We start from the raw sequence: 20,030 nt of genomic DNA on the forward strand, positions 1-20,030 counted from the left end.
CAAAAAATAAGTCTATTAATATAAGTTAACAACAAATGTGACTTTTCTATCAATTTTCTCTCTATATATAAGAAAAAAAGTTTTTAGTGAGCTCATTGTCATTTTTTCTTCTTCTATTTTTCTCTCGTCTTTTTTCTAAGGATTTAATATGTTTTTTCTAAGTATTTTTCTCTCTATATATAAGGATTTAATATGTTTTCTTCTTCCATTATTGATTTGTTAATCACTCTTGACTCTCAAACAAAAGTAATACAAATTAATGGTGGATGATATGCTGACAATATAAAAAACTTTACATTGTTAGTACACATATTTTAAACTCTTTTTCTAATTCTATTTTATTACAACAAAATATAGCAAACTTATACTTCATTTTCCAAGTTAGCATTTAATTCAAATCACTATTCATTTAATATTTATAATACAGTAAACAAAGAAGTACAGGGAGAGAGTTGAACTTCTGAGAACATCTCCAACGATAAATATTATTTTTATTTTTATTTGAATCTCATACATTATTTTATAATTTAATTATAATTCCCCATAATATAAGAACATCATATATTTTTTTCCCACAATAACAAACATCATTCTTTTTCTTAGTTAGATCCTATAACATATAATTTTCTCCACAACATCTATATATTTTCTCAATTTTCATTGGCCAAAAACAATCAAAATTTATTCTTATTTCATTAAGAACAACCATTATAGTAACCATCATCATTCACTAATTAGAAAGAAAGTACAACACATTTCCTTGAGAACTTGTTACATATTAAGTGAAGAGATAGTATTTTTATTAATAATTTGTTCTCTACATATCACTTTATTTGTCATTGTATAATGCATAGATTTAGATTATCATTTTGCATAAACTATCTCCAATAATTTATGCTCACAATTATTACATTTTAATTAATAAAATGTCATAAAAAAGAAAAGAAATGATAATATACCTTAATTCCTTAAAGCAACAAATATTATAAAAAAATAATAAAGTTGAAGTGACACATAAAATTGGAAGATTTTATATTAGAAAGAAATAAACTCAATTCTTTTAACAATTAATGAAACTTAATAATTTAACAATTCTTAAGCAAAGGGATATGGTAAAAGTTACAAAAAAGAATATTAAATTAGAAAGAAGCAAAGCAAACTTGATTATTTAACAATTATTATGAAGCAAAGGGATATGGTAAAAGTTATGAAAAGACTACAAATATGAATATTGGATGGGCTCAATCAAATAAACAAAGTTAGGTGTTTCGGCTAGTGAGGGCCCCCAACAACTAGAAATTTGATCAATGCATTATAATTCATAAAACAAACCTTCTCCTTCTCCTTCTTCTTCTTCATCTTTATCATCACTCACTGTTTTCCGTATTCTCCTTCAATTCATAATCAAAAATTGAATCTCATTTTTCTCCGATCTTCCTCTGTAACTGTGAGTCATTATTATTTTTATATCATAATCTTCGTTTCATCTTTATATATATATATTTTATATTTATTGATTTAATTTGCAAAATTATAGGAATGTTCAATAACATGGGTTCTACGGTTCGTGAAAAACACATCCGAGCGAATCGTAAAACTCGATCGCAGAAATCTGATTCCAATTCCAATTCCAATTCTCGTTGTAAGTCTATGTTGGATAATAATAAGCCTTGCAAACATCATGTTGATTCGGCATCCAATGAATCTTCTCAAAATCCCAATCCAATTCCAAATCAAAACCCTAATTTTGGTTCATCTGGATGGGGCTTATGCACTGAGGAGCAATTGGAACAAATTCTATCGAAAAACATGGAAAATGTATACAAAGATGCTGTTTCAAAGCTTGTTGCTTTAGGGTATGACGAGGACGTTGCCCTGAAAGCGATTCTGCAGAATGGTTATTGTCACAATGGAATGGATGTGTTAACAAACATTTTGCACAACGCATTGGGTTATTTGAGTAGTAATGAATCTGAGTCAGACTCCGAGTTTGAGTCTCAGACTGTGTTCTCTGACTTGAAGGAGTTAGAGCGGTATACTCTAGCTGCTATGCTGTCTTTGTTGCAACAAGTGAGGCCCAATTTGAGCAGAGGTGATGCCATGTGGTGTTTGCTCGTCACTGATTTCCATGTTGAAAAGGCAGCCACCATTCAAATTCCGGTTCCCGATGGCAATGCAGTTGAGACTGGTAGCACTGATAATTCTAAAAATATATTTGGTCTTATGCCTCCACCTCTATGTACGTTTCACGAAGGATGGGGTTTTGGGAATGGGGGAACCTCGCAGATGGCTTTACAGTTACAAAGAGATATTGAACTCCCAAAGAGGTTTAATCTTTCACCTCAGATGAAGTCATTGTTGAAAAGAAATGTTGCAATGTTTGCTGCTGGTTTTAGGGCTAACTCTAACCAGTTGCAGATACAACCCAAGGCTGTTCCCAACAGTAGCACTGCATCATCAAATTCGGAGTTTCCAGCTGAGAAGCCTGGCGACTCTCACAATCTGAATAACCTAGATGCTGTGAACTCGGTACTGCTGAGTAAGTTTCCAAATCTAAATCTTGACGAGAAACTGGATTTTGTGGCTGAAGATAAGAAGGGTGAGGTGATAGTCACTCTGTTTCGTCAGATTAAGGATCTTGAGAAACAGGTCAAGGACCGAAAAGAATGGGCACATCAGAAGGCAATGCAAGCAGCAAGAAAGCTGAGCGGAGATCTTACTGAGCTGAAAACACTAAGGATGGAAAGAGACGAGACCCAAAAATTGAAGAAAGGGAAGCGGACCCTTGAGGATACAACCATGAAGAGACTCTCAGAGATGGAGAATAACTTGAGAAAGGCTAGTGGTCAAGTGGACCAGGCAAATGCTGCTGTCAGAAAACTAGAGATAGAGAATGCAGAAATCAAAGCAGAGATGGAGGCTTCTAAGTTAAGTGCATCAGAGTCAGCCACGGCCTGCCTGCAAGTTGCAAAAAGGGAGAAAAAGTGTTTAAAGAAGCTTCTAGCATGGGAAAAACAGAAAGCTAAGATGCAGCAGGAGATTTCTGATGAAAAACAGAAGATATCAGAGATACAAGAACAGTTGGCTCGGATTAAACAGCGTCAAAAAGAAGCTGAGGTTTGCTCTTTGCTGCCCATAGTTTATTTATTTATCAACAATGTCACATTATAAAACATGTTTCAAGATCGGACATTAATATTGCCTAGACTAGTTTGATACACAGCTTGCTATTGTGATATTGGTTCATGTATATTCTGCATAAAGGACCTTGCAGGTTTGCACATTTTCAACCTTGATAATTAAGTGCATATCCAACTTGAAATGGCGACTACAGAGTGATCTTGAAATACTGTAGTTCTTGTCTTGCATTTATTGGGCTTGTGTTGGTATGGTCAAAGTTAAAAATGTTTTACTTTTTCCTTTTCTTCTGCTTCATACATCAGACTGCTCAGAATGGTGCATGTGTAATGGTGTATGTACACTGTCCAAGATGAACAATTGAAAAAATGAGCTATTTCTATAGGACGTACTTATTTGACTCTGGACATTTATGTAAGATGAAAGACGAACTTCCAATCCTAACAGGGCACTTTGAATTGCTTGCATACATTGTGTCCATTTCCATGCTTCTTACTATATATTTTTTTTCAGTTTGAAACCGATTGAAACTGAAGTCACATCACTTGAATAAATTCATTCATTCTACAAATATTCTGGAGTTTCTCACTTTTGTAGAAAATTGCTTCCAATTATCAGGTGTAGCATATTGTGTATTTGTATATATGTCTGTCAGTGGGCATGAGAAGAACTTATCCTTTCAGTATTTGATGGTTCTAAATTACATACATCCTAGGTGTTTACTGATTCATAGTCCTGGAATTTAATAATCTAAATATTCGTCGTTCTTATCCCTGAATTTTCTATCCTTTGACTGCATTCAAGTCCTCTATATTAGTATGCTATTCTTTGTTAGCATATAACTTGATGCAACAACTTTATACTGGTTCCTTACCACTCAATCTCATGCTAAGAAGCTTGCAGTTTCTGTCTGGCGCTTTCTATACATTTCTACTTGGTGCTTCCTTTTTCCTGAAATTACTTCATAAAATAATTATTTATATGTCACTGCACACTTTTCCTCTGAACCATTTAATCTCCATAATAACGTATGACAGGTCAAGATAGGGGAGGAGTTGAAGGCCAAGGAGGAAGCATTAGCACTAATTGAGGAGGAACGCCGTGCTAAGGAAGCAGCTGAGGCCAATAATAAGAGAAACCTTAAAGCTTTATGCCTGAACATAGAGATAGATTTCCAGCGTCGCAAGGATGATATCTTAAGGCTTGAGCAGGAGCTGGCACGCCTTAAAGCATCTGCTCAATCTGCTAATCTGCATCATAAATCAAATACTTCACGTACAAGTGAATCTGAGGGTGCAAAGCTCCAAAGAGAGGCAATTGCTAAGCTTATTCAGGACTTCAAAAATATGGAGGATTTTTCAGAAAAAGAAGTCAGCAGTGATAGACAATGCATTATATGCAAGAAAGATGAAGTTTCAATTGTCCTCTTGCCATGTGCACACCAAGTTATGTGTGTTAGCTGCAGTGAAGAGTATGGGAGAAAGGGAAGAGCTGCTTGTCCATGCTGCCGCGTTCCAATCGAACAGAGAATCCGTGTCTTTGGGGCAAGTTCGTAGACTCGTGCTGGAATATGCTATGGCGCTTGAGAATAATCAGGAACTATTGCGTAAATAAAATCTTAGTCCTGCCGTTTGCTTATCTTTTGAATCTCTAAACTTTGCTGGTTGCTTACAGCCATTGGCTTGAAAATAAGAATAAGAAATAAAGGAATAACTTAATAAAATGTGGTATTGATACTTTATGGTTTGCTTATTAGGCCAGAGGCCGACCTGAGCTCTACAAGTTTTGTTTATTTGAATTATTTGAAGTATCAATTTTTGTTTGATTGTTTAACCATGAGAATTAGTCGATTTCACATAGTAGAATAAAGACTTGATTATTGTTGTATCTATACATAAAGTGGTTGACATGTTCAAATCCATCTGTAGTCTACTCGATTAACCATTATGTCAACTTCTATGACACTAGAAGCGAGGGTGGATCCAGTTGGTTCAGTTTGATTTATAAAAATGACCAATATCTAACCACACAAATGGGAACTTGTGTATGGAGCCAGATGGTGAAATCTCAGCTTCAAATTTAGCGATGGAAAAGTCAGAAACACACGAGAGAACCGTTCACATCTAGAACCTAAAAACCAGAAAGTAACTGTTTGAGATCAACCGCGCATGCACAGGTTTAGATACAAAAAAGTGAGGTTGACATTAGATAACAACTCTTCACACGCTTCGTTCCTTTTATGAATCATTTAATTGTCAGATTAATTATATTACTTGTATTTCCATTTACCCGTGAAGCTCAAAGCATAAAGGGCAATGATACCTTTGACCTTTGAACTACCCTGCAATATTGTAATGAGTCATTGTGTTGTAGCTGGAAGCTGCACCCTTTAATGCTAATGAAACTTACCGCGAGTCTGTAACAATCTCATTAGTGTTTGATCATTATAAATAAATAAAGACGAATCTTAAACAGTAATTAAGCATGCATGTTGTAATTAGTGAAAAGAGCATTGTACCTAGCCTTGGTCGGTGCACCTAGGTCCATGGTTAAGCAGCATCTAGAATGAGCGTTAAATGAAACAGCTTTTCTTTAACTGTGTGAAACTGTCAATAAGACTAATTATACAAATAATCACACACTAGGAGAATTTATATAGATTTAGTCATTCCCGAACATGCTCTAGATATTGTAATATAGAAAAAATAATATATTTTCTTACAAAATATCACATAAAAGTATCAATTTGGGTCAAGCCCATGCTGCCCGTCCTCAAGTTTTGGACGGATAAAGTATGAAAAATGTGGCGATTCATCCTAAAATGTTTGCCCAAATGGGCGGGCAGGGTGGTCCACAGGTACTACAATAGAAAATTTGATAGGTCAAGTATAACAAAAGTAATTCATATTATCATCATCACTTGAGTACAATATAACAAACTTTCAAAATATAATATCTTACCAATTAAGTGCATGTTTGGTTTGTGCAAAAGAAGGTGATGATTTGTTTTTTGAATCTCACTATCACATTGTGGATTCATGCAATCTTAAGTATGATAACACTAATATTCCATGTACTAGATTATTTTTAGTTTTCTTTTTAAGTTAGGACGATTCTCAAGCCCGCCCTATCCATGTTTAATGCGGTCATCATATGTTATTTCATGCATATCTAAAAACAGACATGCCCATGCCCACTTTAATTTTGGTAGGCATAGTGTGTGCATGAGCAGGACGGCCCGAATTACCAATATTACTTAAAAGTATCATTTATCACATTTGTCAATTTTTATGGTTAAGGAGAATATATAAGATGATTTTACAGGTTATATGGTATATGATTTTATATATCCTCTCCAAAAATTGATATATGAAAAGTATATTGAATAGAATAATTCATTACAAAAATGGTACAAGAAGTATAATTAGAATCATTGTTTAAAAAAATAGTACAATGATATGGTTATTGACTAATGCACAACCAGATTAGGTTTCATAATTAAGATACGTGCATTTAAGTAAGCGGAATTAATAAAACTGAAATTGATTCATCATCATATCATATATTTGCTGTTCATTTCTGTGAGGTATGTTGACAATTTAGAAATTGAGACTCTTAATGGAATTCACGTGAACATAGAAAAGAAATGGCCAGCTTCTCCCACCATTCCAAAACCTTATAAAAGTTCACAATTGCTTGTTAAAAAAACTTGGGGTTCTTAAAAGTTATGTACTAGACTCCCACAAAAAGTATCAGCTACTTTACTCAGTTTTTTTGTAAGTATTTCTGAAATATGAAACACAATTGGAGAATCCTCTTAATTGAATACAAAAATGATCACTAAAGTTCACTTAGGCTTGGACAAAACAATGGCTCAAAATGAGGATGACAGAATGATTGAGAAGTGGAAGAAACGTATGCATGTGTTTGGTGAAAGGGTGAAGAGATTTCCAAGTTCAGCATGGGAAACTGCATGCAGGGTTGGACGTGAAGACCCAAGAAGAGTGACCCATGCACTCAAAGTTGGTTTGTCTCTCACTCTTGTTTCTTTGCTCTATCTATTGGAGCCACTGTACAATGGGATTGGCCAGAGTGCAATTTGGGCTGTTATGACCGTTGTGGTTGTGCTAGAGTTCACAGCAGGCAATGCAACTTTCTCTTAAATCTCAACTTATTCCTTTTGTAATAGTAAATTTATATATGAATGAATATACATTGTAAACTATACTACCCTGTTAGTTTCTTGCATTTTTAATTTATGCTTTAGTTATTAAAATGTTCAAAATTTACAAACTAATTCAACATATCGGTTGATCCAATTCGGTATAAGTATTATCGGGTCATGATCGGGTTCAGGTAGACTAGTGTAGTCTAAGCAAATAATCCTTGTGGTTGCAGGGGCAACTTTATGCAAAGGGCTAAATAGAGGATTGGGGACACTGTTAGCAGGAGCATTGGCATTTTTTATTGGCTTTGTTGGAAAAAGATCCGGTCGGGTCTTTCAAGCTGTTTTCATAGGAGGTTCAGTTTTTCTAATAGGTACTGTGTATGCTTTTTAAGTTTTTCTTTTTTCTTTTTAAATTTATTTATTTAAAAAACACAATAAAATTAAAACTCATATACTATGCTTTTTTATCCATAAGGACTGCTTTCTAATGATTCTACGAATCTTAATATTGTAATTAGTCCACTCTTTAAATTTTATTACCAAAATCCATTCAATAGAGAGAAAAAATGGTTAGCATTGAAGTATCTATAGTAGTTGGTGACAGTTGACAAATTTGTGATGAATAATAAACATAACCCTTCTTAACTATGTTTGTTCCTTCCTATGGTTTTGTTCCTGCAGGAGCTGTAGCTACTTACATGAGGTTCATTCCCTATATAAAGAAGAACTATGACTATGGTCTAGTTATATTTCTCTTGACTTTCAACCTCATTACTGTGTCGAGTTATCGGGTCGAAAGTGTCTTAAAGATGGCACACGACCGCATCTACACCATTGCTATAGGCTGTGTCATTTGCCTTCTCATGAGTCTACTCATATTTCCTAATTGGTCAGGGGAAGACCTTCATAATTCCACTGTTTATAAGCTTGAAGGCCTAGCCAAATCTATAGAAGGTATGCAAACTTGTCAAGCATATAGACATACTAATAAATCAAATGTTCTGTCAATGTTGCCTTAAAATATTGTACAAGAAAATGTTTCCTAGCAATTATAGTATTACAGAATTCTATTGCCTTTATAAGAAATTCAGAACAGTCCTTTTACTTCATGATCCATAAATTCTACTGTGTAATTTAAAAGTAACACATGTTCAAGGTAAAATCTTGCAGCTTGTGTCAATGAATACTTCTATGGAGAAATTGAAGCCAGTGGAGAAATCAAATTATCTGACGATCTCATATACAAAGGTTATAAGACTGTTTTGGACTCAAAATCCACTGATGAAATACTGGTAAGCTCATCTTTCCATCTCTTGGTTAATTTGACTGCATTTCTTTGGACTTTCATGAATCACTGAAAATATATGTTCTATATTGCGTTGGACAGGCACTGCATGCAAGTTGGGAGCCTAGGCATTCGAGGTATTGTCACAGATTTCCTTGTCAGCAGTATGTAAAAGTCGGAGCCGTTCTTCGTCAATTTGGGTATACTGTGGTAGCCCTACATGGCTGTTTGAGAACAGAAATTCAGGTAATGCTAAAAAAAAACAAAACTACTTCATTAGCTAGAACTAATGCTAAAACCTAAAAGTACTTCTTGTAGCTATAGCAAACAGTGTAGTAAACAGTAGCATGTAAGTTGTAATGTATTCACTTACTCAATTTAAACATGCTATAAGATCTGTTCAAGCATGACACAAGAAGGTTCCCAATAATCAGTATCACCAATATCTTCACACAGTGCTATTTTGCAAAACTAGTTTCAGTTAAAACTGTTGCCAGCCATTTACACAGGATGCAAACTCGCTGAACACATTTCTGTGACTTTGTGTCCCATTTCACAAAAACAGTTTGGTGTTTCTTTATATGTTTCTACAAGAGTAATGTTATATGTATAATAATTATGAACAACTTTACTCTTTATAACGCAAGTAAGTACTTAATGTTATCAAAATCAAAGTTGTCCAGACATTGTCGAGAATAGATGTTCACGAAACATTTTCATTTCTACAACCAGAAACTATGAGGATATCAAGCTAATAAGCCATGCATGTATAATATTTAATTTATATGGGAATTATGAAATAGGAAACATTTTTATTATGATTGATGTTGTATACTGGATCATTTATCTCACTCACATTTTTCCTTGAATTTGAAAAACATTTTTAGACACCAAGATCTGTTAGAGCTCTGTTCAAGGACCCTTGCATAAGACTTGCATCTGAGGTATCCAAAGTACTGATAGAACTTTCCAACAGCATAAAGAACCACCGACATTGCTCTCCGGAAATACTTTCGGATCATCTTCACGAAGCCTTGCAGGACCTCAACACTGCCATAAAATCGCAGCCTCGGCTCTTCTTAGGCCCCAAGCACAAGCACAACAAAATAGCAACTGCACAAGTTGGTCAAGAAAGACATGGAAAGGCCTCAGGATTCTCCATATCAAGTGTTAAAACCGACTCGTCAGCATTGTTTGATTGGAAAACCAAACAGTCAAAGGAAACAGACAGAAAGTCTTTGAGGACACAGTTGAGTAAAATTGCAATCACTAGCCTTGAGTTCTCTGAGGCTCTTCCCTTTGCTGCTTTTGCATCGTTGCTTGTGGAAACAGTGGCAAAACTGGACCTTGTTATAGAGGAAATTGAAGAACTGGGGAGGTTAGCATGTTTCAATGAGTACAAACTTGACGATGAGGTCGTTGTTACTTGTGAGGAACCCCGAGTTGATGTGACACAGAACCATTTACCTTCTCATGGAGGAGACTAATTCAGAGACAAAGAGCCCTTAAAAAGTGCATTATTTCATGGATATGGATGATCTGTTATTTTAGTAATATGAGATATATTATGTTTGAGCATGTTTTAAATTTTAATCAACTACTAGTTGGAATATTTCTCTGAATGCTGATAAATTTCAGGTTATAATATTCATAGCTACATTCACTTTCAGATTGTTAAGGCATAGCTGTCAACTATGGGAACAAAAATGCCTCCTGTACCCCTATATCTGGCTTATACCGTAATGCGCTCTATCATTTGAACATCAAGTTTTGAATATTGTATTTGACACCAAATATACATATATCTCTATTTCTCGCTTACTGTATGTGTTCTTTTTTATGTTCAAGAAACATTACTCCTTTTTCATGATGATTCCAGCTTAATATGGAAGAAGTATATTTTTGTGAGTCCTAGATTGCAGGCTTACACTGGAACTTCATAAGGGGGAAAGAATACTAAGCACCCTTTTGACTTTCATGACTACTGTCTGCATTTATAACTTCTTCTGTTGCAGATACTTTACAAGTCATGGTATTTCCATCCATGTATGATTGGATAATTATACAGTCAGCGCTACTTATAATATACATAGAAATACTTATTTCTTGAAGCAGTCATGGAGAGTTAATCTTCTACATCTCAGCAAAACATTATCATCCCCCACTGAGGGAAAAAGAATTAGTCACCAGAAAATTGTTGGATGCTTTTCAAAGCAACTGAATATTGGAATGTCTTATCATGTCTAAAACTAAAATTCATAATCAACTTTATTTTTATAGAAAACTCTGCAGTGACGAAGATATATGATGGCACTTGTAACTGAAAGTGGAAACATGAGTCCCATTTTGTTCACCTTTGCATTGTGTTAGATTTGTCTTTAACTTGCAGCTTTTAAAAATTAAACATTTTGAACCCCTTTTTATGTGGTTGTGAAAGGTCAAAAGCATCTTGAACATGATCAGTAGTAGAATCTATGTTTTAATATCCAACACTTATTCAAGATGACACAAAATAGACAAGAACTTGAGAATAAAGCCTGGTTAAGATGCTGCCTATATAAATGAAGTAGAGATGGACCTGATTTTGCAAATTAATAACTTCGTAAGCATTAGAAGGGGAAAATGAACATAGAGTCTGAGGGGGTACAAACATACATAAGAAGTTCTCCATTATATAAGCTCGTTTAGTAATACCACACATACAATGACCGAATTAAAACAACTCCGGGTGAAATCGATAATAGTGATGTTACCCGGGCAGCCTGCATAAAAGTATAAATTATAAACACACATCAAGAGCACTTCAAGCAGATAATAGTTTCTGTCTGGTGCATGAGGGGATTGTATTCATTATCTATGACTCCAAGACATACATTTAAAAGGCATTGTCTCAGAGATCCCATCTAGCAGCCCCTTCATCACAACCATTGAATTGATCATAACCTTCATAAGGCACATCCTCATTTCCATAAAGTGTCCATGAGGTTTCCTTGTCGTGAGTGAGGTGACATGCACGGATGCACCCTATTCGACTGATATCATCAGAAAATTCAATTCCCCCATTGCAATTTGAGTAGGATGAACTGGATGAAATATCTGTATAATTGAATGACTGCCATGGCGTCATTTTGCTTAAGCCATGGTGTGGAAAGTATCCAGACACAACATCATGTTCTTGACAGTATTCCTGCATTTGAAGGAGTAAAAGTTTTAGATGTGTCTCGAATATCTAGATATTCAATCTAATGTTTCATTCTTGGGTCCTACAAAACACAATACCTTTGAAGAGTCAAGAATCATATCAGGGGAGATACAGAAGTCTGAAGGATTGGTAGCCATGGAGGGCATTGGAGTCACATTGTATGGACAAGGAGAAGCAATAGGGCTCGAATAACTACTCTCATTGCACATCTGACTTGCTTGCGAGGAAATGTCGCAGGAGATACTTAAGAGCTCATTGGAGAAAGTTACTCTCATTGAGGTGTCATTCCCATTGCAGGAACTGCTCCCCGCAGCCCTTTTACCATTGTGTACTTCTGCCTTGAAATCATTGGCCTTCTCATTCTTCTTAATAACTCGGCACAAAGCAAAAGCACCCTGAAATTGTGACCATAAGGACCTAAACTTTAAAGCTTAATCCAAAGCTATTTCCAATAAACTTATAAAACACTTACATTTCGACATCATCTCTATACTAAGTGAAAGCCTTGTGTACTGGTCACCCTTTGCCTATACTAGTTAACCAACAGGTCAAAACTTACAGTGTTGATCTCTATAGTGTTGTTTTCTAGTAAAAATACCTATAATAGTGTTACATATGTTATATTTTCATTGATGAATTATTACTCATATTATAATATTATAATAGTACAAGAAAATTGGTGTATGGTATTGAGCATCATTTTCCTTATACAAAACTAAACTTTACCCGAAAAGATGGTGAGGGTTGGACAAGATCATCGCAGAGGCGGTACTCATGCATAACCCAATTGGTTCGATCTCCTAAAGGTGCCCTTCCACGATAGAAAACAAGGGTCTTGCGGTAACCAGTGACAGTGGATGCGGATGGACTAAACTGACATACAACCTTCTTGCCTTTTCCAGTGGCTTTCCAGTAGCCAGCTTTAGTAGCTCTATTTGTTCTTGATCCATTTGGGTACTTGCAATCCCGTGGACAAAAGAAAAACCACTCCAAGTCTCTATTTGGTAGGAACGATTTCTCTGCATCTCATTCACACCTCACATATTAGCCTTCTCAAAATGCCCCACAAAAAAAAGGCATCACCCCTTATATTATGGCACTACTTTCTTATTCCAATTTTTTTGGCAAATGTATAAATCCATGGTTAATAATCCATTCAACATTACTCTGTCCATTAAATAACCAAACAACTAACTAATACATGATTAACAACAAATTTATACATCATTAAAAGACATAAGCAGCAGTGTAAAATAGCATAAGATGCTCATTTTGAGAAGAAAAAACATTGCTTTTTTCAAAGACATATAATTGCAACTTGGCTTCTACATCAGAAAAGCTCATGTCATTCAGAAAAGGCAACAAACAAAACACTGCTTTTCTGCATTATATCATTCATAAAATCTATGTTCACACTAGTCTAAAAAATGATCAAAACATGTGATTTGAAATTGAATATTACCCGGCAAATCCCATGGATCGAATTTGTACAAGTCAATCACAGGAATCACTTCAAGCTCAATTTCAAGCGCTTCAACTTTTCTTTTTAAGTAATATCCAACAAGTTCTTCATCGGTTGGATGGAAACGAAAACCTGGAGGCAGTGATACCCCTCCCATTCTAAATTTCCTTGTTTCTTAGTCCTTACTATATATAATAATATAATTGAGAAACAAAGTAAAACTGAGAAACACAGAACCAAATCTATATATAGACGTCTAGTTTCTTTCAATCTTCAATATAACACAAGAAAAAACAAAATCCAAACCAATATAGGGGAGTTTGTTTTGAAGGATGTAATGAAAATTTCTATTAAGTACCTAGACTATACCTGTTAAAAATCTGGTAAATCCAAAAGTAGAAACTTTTGTCTACAATATATTTTTTATCAATAGTGAGGTGACACTTCAACACAGAGCATGTGTTATGTGCCAGAATCATTGTCTTCAATTAATTTGTGGTCTCTCTTATGAAGTTATTTTCACTAATCCCCGGGTGTTGGATTAGAAGAAGAATGAGGAATACCCAGAAGTTGAAATCAGTGTAATAACTTTCTACTAAGTTTGCAAAGGAAAAAAATGGAAGAGCTGTGAAAACTTAACTAGAAAAAGTGAAAGTGGTAGTGATCAAGAAGAGAGTAGAGTAAAAGAAGTCACAAATGGTGTGGTATATGTAGCATTTGAGATGAGTTAAACAACGGTCCAAAATTACACGATAACACGCCGAAAGTTGAGATTGCATGTCTCAATTGTACCTCAAAATTCCAAAGCATATGGACCCACCACTTCATACATACTCCCCTGTCTCAAATAACAACATCAACATTTTTTGAAAAACTCACAAAATCTCAATATTAATATTAAGATGTTAGATGGTAACATAAAACCTTAGTACCTTACATTACATAAATTCCTTGATTAAGCATTGATCAATCACCCCTCCAAAGTACAATCCTAATACAAATGTTGTTAGGATAAAGTTAGTAAGTATATATTACACTCATTAGTTTTTTTTTGTTTTCCACAGTTATCGTCGCATCGAAGGCAATTCTGTCCGAACTGGGAACATCCACAAGTATGTAGGGCTAACTCTCTCAGCGGGTATTTTTTCATCCACAAGACTTGAACTCGAGACCTTTCTTAAGGGAAATCAAGCATTATGCTCATTAGTTATATGCATGTAGTATTTTTACATTAAAAAACCTTTGAAAAAATATGTACCAGAGATACATACATGTATATTTTCTCTCTCAGAACCACTCCCACCTTGGTTTCTGGATTGTCCCAGCCCTCAAGTTAATTCCATGTCATCATGAGTCGGATTTAACACTTTAACTTTTTTTATTTAAAGTGATGTGTCATCCTGCGGGTCCAAGCATTCTAAAAAGGAACTCTGAAGAGTGTTTGATGAGTTTTTTATAACTTTGAGAGGCTTGTTTCTCCCTTCATAATTCACATGTACATGTTAAAGTAACCTTGTTATGTTGATGTACTCTTAACTAAAGATAAAAGTAAAGCTTCTTTAACACCTTGTTATCTTGATGTACTCTTAACTATATGTCATATACTCATGCGCTTAGACAGGACTATAACACAAAGGGTCAAGACTAAAGTATATATAAACTATATAATAATAATGAAAAAGGCAAAACTACTGAACTGCTATAAATATTTTTTAATTTCATTTTCATCTTATTATCAACTTGTTTTTCTTCGAAATAGATTTCTCTATAGTACTTCCAATAGAAATGTGAGAGAGTGTAATTTTTTAAAATGTTTAATTTAGAAAAAAATAAAAATTTACACCATTCAAATTTTGTTTTTGTCATGTATTATAATCCTACCTATACACTCTCCTCTCTAGTGGAGAGGTGCCAAACTCTTTTTCTTTACCTATCTAAGTTCTCAACTAAAATTCAGAAATTTTCTAAAGTTGAGTGAAAAATGAGAATATCTATGAAATCTGTCAATTACTTCTAATACGAAGCAATTCCTTTCTACATTTATAACAAGTAACTAATGCAAAGTTACAAGAATAAAAACCTTTTACTTTTTCAACACTAGGACCTATAAACAAGCAGGACCAGCCAGTCATGGGGAGAATACAAGTTATTTTCCCATTATTGGGTATCCAAGTTCTTTGGTTTTGTTTAATCATCTTATATGGTTTAGATGTTAAACTACACAGAGCAACATTAAGGGGATGACATGAAAGGCCCTTGCCACTTTCTTACATCACCAATATCCTACTAAAGGCATTTATGGCTTATCTACACTACATGACTATATATCACCATGTTTTGACCTTGAGTGTGTCACTCTTCATTAACCACAACCTTAATCTTCACTTTGCAATATCTTATCTTGTTAAGCTATACCAATAAAATATGAAGATTATATACTATACACAGGTTAATGTGGGGTGTAAAGTATGTAAGCATGAATATGACAAAATTTGAAGAAAATCAGATAAAATGAGTAGACATCTGATGACTGCAGCATGAGGTGGCTAAATAAATAAAAATAAAGTAAAAAACTTAAGTTAAGATGATGTGTGATTATGCTAACTACATCATGATATTGATACAATGGTGTAAGTTTACATTGGATTCTAGAAATATCAAAATATCAAAGATTTGACTTCTGATCCTAACATTTATGAAATATGCCTTCATGGTAACAAAAAAACGGAACTGCACCATGAGTTTGATTAAAGAAGCTATGGGAAAGCCCAAATCAATATTAAATGAATGGTGGTCTAATTTGAACCGTTGATGAATAAATGTAAAGATGAATGGTGAAGATTTACCTTGGAAAGAAATTCCAACAACTTATTATTATAATTTTTCTATCTACCCTTGATGATCACACCCACTCCTCCAAAATCGTCGTGAAAGAAGAGTATTGAGAAGAATGAGTGGTATAGCTCTTACACCCGCAGCTTGCAATTCATGTTTCATTCCTTCTTCTTATTCTTATTCTTCATTCCAATCTCACTTTCACAAATTCAAAACAACCAGAGTTTCACTTCATTCACCTTCTTTCACCACCTCTGACCCTTACGTTCTTCAACTTGCTGAAACATTCGAAGACTCTCTTCCTTCTTCTTCTTCTTCCAATTCTACCCTCCTCAAGCTTCGAGAAGCTTCTTCCCAATCACTCCTCTCTACTCCATGGCCTTCTCGCAGAGACGAACCTTTCCGTTTCACCGATGTTTCTTTCCTTCGAAATTCCCAAATTGTCCCTCTCTCTCTCCCTCCAAACCCTTCCCTCCTCTCTTCTCTATCTCTCCACACCGATAATCCCCCTTACCTCACCATCGTTGGAGGACACTTGATTCAATCCATGTCCAAATTATCGGAATTCCCGAAAGGTGTTTATGTTGGAACCTTGTCTGCTATGGATCCTGATTTAACGGCGAGGGTTTTGGAATTGATTAGTGGATTCAACGGTGGTGATCTTTTTTGGTCAATCAACGGAATCGCTGCTCCTGATGTGACTGTGGTTTATGTACCTGAGGGATGCCGCGTTGAGAATCCAATCCATTTCGGTTACTTTTCGGTTGAAGGTAGCAGTAAGGGTTCCAACGAGACCTACGTGTCGAACCCGAGGGTGGTGGTTGTGGTGGAGAAAGGGGGTGAATTGGAGATAATTGAGGAGTTTTCTGGTACACAAGGGAGTGGTGAGAGTTATTGGACGAATTGCGCGTTGGAGGTTGCTATTGGAGAAGGTGCAAAGCTTAGGCATTCTTATATCCAGAATGAATCATCCGCGGCTGCGCATATCAAGTGGACCTCCGTTCGCCAGGTCAGTCAAGTTACTCCATAAACAGATAATGAGAGCTTAAGTTCAGTGTTATGAAAATGTTAGGTTGGATGGATGATATCATAGAAAGGGATTTCAGGAGCTAAATGTTATCCCTATCTAAAGGGATGACAAGGCGCGATAACATTGTTTAATCCATGTGGCTAACCTGCATAGTAAGGAAAGGTTTTGGTTGCTGTTTAGTAGATTCAATAGAATTAAGTTGATGTGATGCTTGCCTGATGAACTGGATACTCAAATTCAGTGGCTTCCATCGTGTTCATGCCTAAATTAATTTAAGCAAATCAATTGTCAACTAGAACCCTACGAAGCATGGATATTTCGTAATATCTGGCGTGCCTGTTTTGGATGTTTCTGATGTTGATACCCCTCTGAATTTGGATGCTTGATAAGTATTAGTATTCATTGTAAATTGCAATGACTAAGCTCAACATATAACATTTTTCCCTTATCCAATAAGTGATCCAGTCATCTACCTGTTATGCTTTATCTAATGAAATATTATGATGCTTTCATATGTTTTTTTCTTCATGTTTTATAAGATGAATAATTTTCCAGACAAAATATTGTTTTGGCCCCTCACCTTTACACAGTCTCAATTGTCCTTCACCTTTCATCCATCTCATTTTCGCCCTTCACCTTTTATTTTTACGCTACTTTTGTCCCTTCATTAGTTCATTATGAAACTGTTAGATGCAACGTTAGATGGTGCTGTGGCCCTAATCTCGTTGTTAAGAAAACATTTGTTTGACTAAACAGCCCATATCATTGCAAGTTTTATTTGAATACTTTTAGATGAGGGTACTTTAGAAGCACCCCTCATATTGGTGGAAGTTCTGAAATCTGAACAAACAAACATCAGATTCTAAGGTTGATATTATAACAAGACCACTTGCTTCTAAGAGTCTACTTGCTGTTTTCAAGTGTTCGTTTTTTTATGGTTCAAGGAAGTTTGTTAGCAATCTTTCTCAATTATGAAGAAGAAAGCGTTCTCCTTGACATGAGGTAGGTAGAACCATGATAACATATGCGTTCCGGTACTTGTGTGTCACTCCTTGTGTCACTATGTCTGATTGCTAAAAAAAAATATACAATTTAAAGTTACTTGATTTAAACATGTAATAACATAATATTTTCTTAACAGATTAAAGGGAGGGGTATAGTGAGATACAACTTGTACTTTCCTGTAGAAGCTTACCACTGAACTCTCTTTTCTTTTATATCATAGCACTTCAAGACTTAAAAACTTAGGCACCTCGCAATGATAGTTTGTAAAGGATTAAAGACCGAAAGAAAATCAATAATGAAATCCGTCCATCACTGCTCTGTCCTATTCCTGTATATGTTTAAATAAACAATGATTAGTCATCTTAAAAGCTTGGCTACAGGTTATGGATGGAGAAGATTTTGATAATGTTATTTTCTTTTATTTGGATCTTAGAAACAAGAAGTGTTTTCAGAAATGAAACTCTAAATTCAGAAGCTCCACGCTGATAATTTTTGTAGTGGTTATGTTTGTATCACTTAATATCTTTGCAAGAAAGTAGCACATAGGACTAGGCAGAGATTGTGTCTGTCAGAAAAATTGCGTCCTTTACTGGCATGCACTCTGATATGGAAATGGGGGGAACTCTTAAGCATATTCCCTATAACAGCCACATTGCTAATTATACATCAGGATGATTGCAGCTTTGTATGATCATCTAGTTTAACTTGTAATTTTCATTTGATTCTGATTATTGAGAATGATAGAATAGCAGATTGTTAATTGTGATTCTTTTGTTCATTGTTTGCAGGAATCATCAAGCACATATGAACTTACAGAAGTAAGCACAGGAGGAAAACTGGGCAGGCACAATCTTCATATCCAACAACTAGGCCCTGACACAGTGACAGAGTTATCAACTTTACACTTATCTGTTGGTGATCAAACACAGGATCTGCATAGTCAACTTGTATTGGACCATCCAAGGGGCTATTCCCGTCAACTTCACAAGTGCATTGTGGCCCATTCAAAGGGACAAGCAGTTTTTGACGGGAACGTAAAAGTTAATAGGTAATTCTGTTTTTTTACCTATACAGCAATGGTGATTAAATCTAAGATACTAGTTTTATATGGCAATAGCTGCAAATCATATACTTGCTTCAATATGTTAAATAGCTATTTTGTTTTGAATGTTAATTATTGATTGAAATTCCCACACTATAATCTAATGAGCTGAGGCAATTGTAAACCATTTTCATTTATTGAGAAAATTTCTTACATTTTGTGAGATAGGCTACTTTGCTTCAATCGTATACTATTTTTGTGTAGGTATGCTCAGCAGACAGATGCAGGACAGTTAACTAGAAGTCTTCTCCTTGAACCCCGTGCAACTGTAAATGTTAAACCAAATCTCCAGATTGTGGCTGATGATGTCAAGTGCTCCCATGGAGCTGCAATAAGTGACCTAGAAGAAACCCAACTCCTGTATTTTCAAGCACGCGGCATTGACCCTAAGACAGCAAGAAGAGTTCTAACTTTTGCCTTTGGAGGGGAAGTGATAGACAAGTTGCCTTATTCTTCCATTAGAGAGAGAGTAAGAAGTCAGATAAAAAATTTGTTGGATTCACCTCCAAATTTATGACCATTTTGAAGTTAAGTCAAAACATTTTTTTCCTTGCCATGGTTTTGACTATTTTATTGCTTATACTGGAATGAAGCGTGTACCACTGTACTGTATGATACTGAAAGTGATAACATTTGGTGCATCTTGCATCACCGTGTGCAGTTAATTTCCAGTTGTAGTTTTTCAATGGGAAAATGCATTTTAAATAGAATCTTCGACTATGCAGAGGCTTCTAAATGGAGCATGATTTTCATCATTCTCTAAACCCTCATCTATTTCCTTATTGCACCCAAAAGCATTATCA

General features: G+C 35.2%; 4 protein-coding genes across 6 annotated transcripts; 3 read left to right on the forward strand and 1 right to left on the reverse strand.

Moving 5' to 3' along the window:
- On the forward strand, window positions 1,314-4,930 carry LOC109348851 (MND1-interacting protein 1-like). The gene is made up of 3 exons (XM_019589436.1): window positions 1,314-1,447; window positions 1,538-3,117; window positions 4,176-4,930. Exons 2-3 carry the CDS (start codon window positions 1,540-1,542, stop codon window positions 4,692-4,694), a joined length of 2,097 nt encoding a protein of 698 aa, XP_019444981.1. The 5' UTR covers window positions 1,314-1,447; window positions 1,538-1,539; the 3' UTR covers window positions 4,695-4,930.
- LOC109348854 (protein ABCI7, chloroplastic) lies at window positions 1,338-19,986 on the forward strand. Of its 2 annotated transcripts, XM_019589440.1 has the most exons (4): window positions 1,338-1,356; window positions 16,393-17,099; window positions 18,914-19,173; window positions 19,432-19,986. In XM_019589440.1, the coding sequence occupies exons 2-4, from the start codon at window positions 16,638-16,640 to the stop codon at window positions 19,742-19,744; spliced, it is 1,035 nt and encodes a 344-aa protein (XP_019444985.1). In that variant the 5' UTR covers window positions 1,338-1,356; window positions 16,393-16,637; the 3' UTR covers window positions 19,745-19,986. The 2 variants fall into 2 exon arrangements, with proteins under 2 accessions (XP_019444985.1, XP_019444984.1); XM_019589439.1 differs by lacking the exon at window positions 1,338-1,356 and having other exon boundaries at window positions 16,147-17,099.
- Window positions 6,849-10,242, forward strand: LOC109348852 (aluminum-activated malate transporter 12-like). Of its 2 annotated transcripts, XM_019589438.1 has the most exons (7): window positions 6,852-6,971; window positions 7,002-7,281; window positions 7,537-7,677; window positions 7,988-8,260; window positions 8,477-8,598; window positions 8,694-8,837; window positions 9,479-10,242. In XM_019589438.1, exons 2-7 carry the CDS (start codon window positions 7,008-7,010, stop codon window positions 10,076-10,078), a joined length of 1,554 nt encoding a protein of 517 aa, XP_019444983.1. In that variant the 5' UTR covers window positions 6,852-6,971; window positions 7,002-7,007; the 3' UTR covers window positions 10,079-10,242. The 2 variants fall into 2 exon arrangements, with proteins under 2 accessions (XP_019444982.1, XP_019444983.1); XM_019589437.1 differs by having other exon boundaries at window positions 6,849-7,281.
- On the reverse strand, window positions 11,237-13,936 carry LOC109348855 (NAC domain-containing protein 86-like). Its single transcript, XM_019589442.1, has 4 exons — window positions 13,256-13,936; window positions 12,520-12,812; window positions 11,871-12,188; window positions 11,237-11,778 (listed from the first exon to the last, which is right to left on the reverse strand). Exons 1-4 carry the CDS (start codon window positions 13,410-13,412, stop codon window positions 11,482-11,484), a joined length of 1,065 nt encoding a protein of 354 aa, XP_019444987.1. The 5' UTR covers window positions 13,413-13,936; the 3' UTR covers window positions 11,237-11,481.

Source organism: Lupinus angustifolius, chromosome LG06 (genome assembly GCF_001865875.1).
Source record: "Lupinus angustifolius cultivar Tanjil chromosome LG06, LupAngTanjil_v1.0, whole genome shotgun sequence".
Lineage (NCBI taxonomy): Eukaryota > Viridiplantae > Streptophyta > Magnoliopsida > Fabales > Fabaceae > Lupinus > Lupinus angustifolius.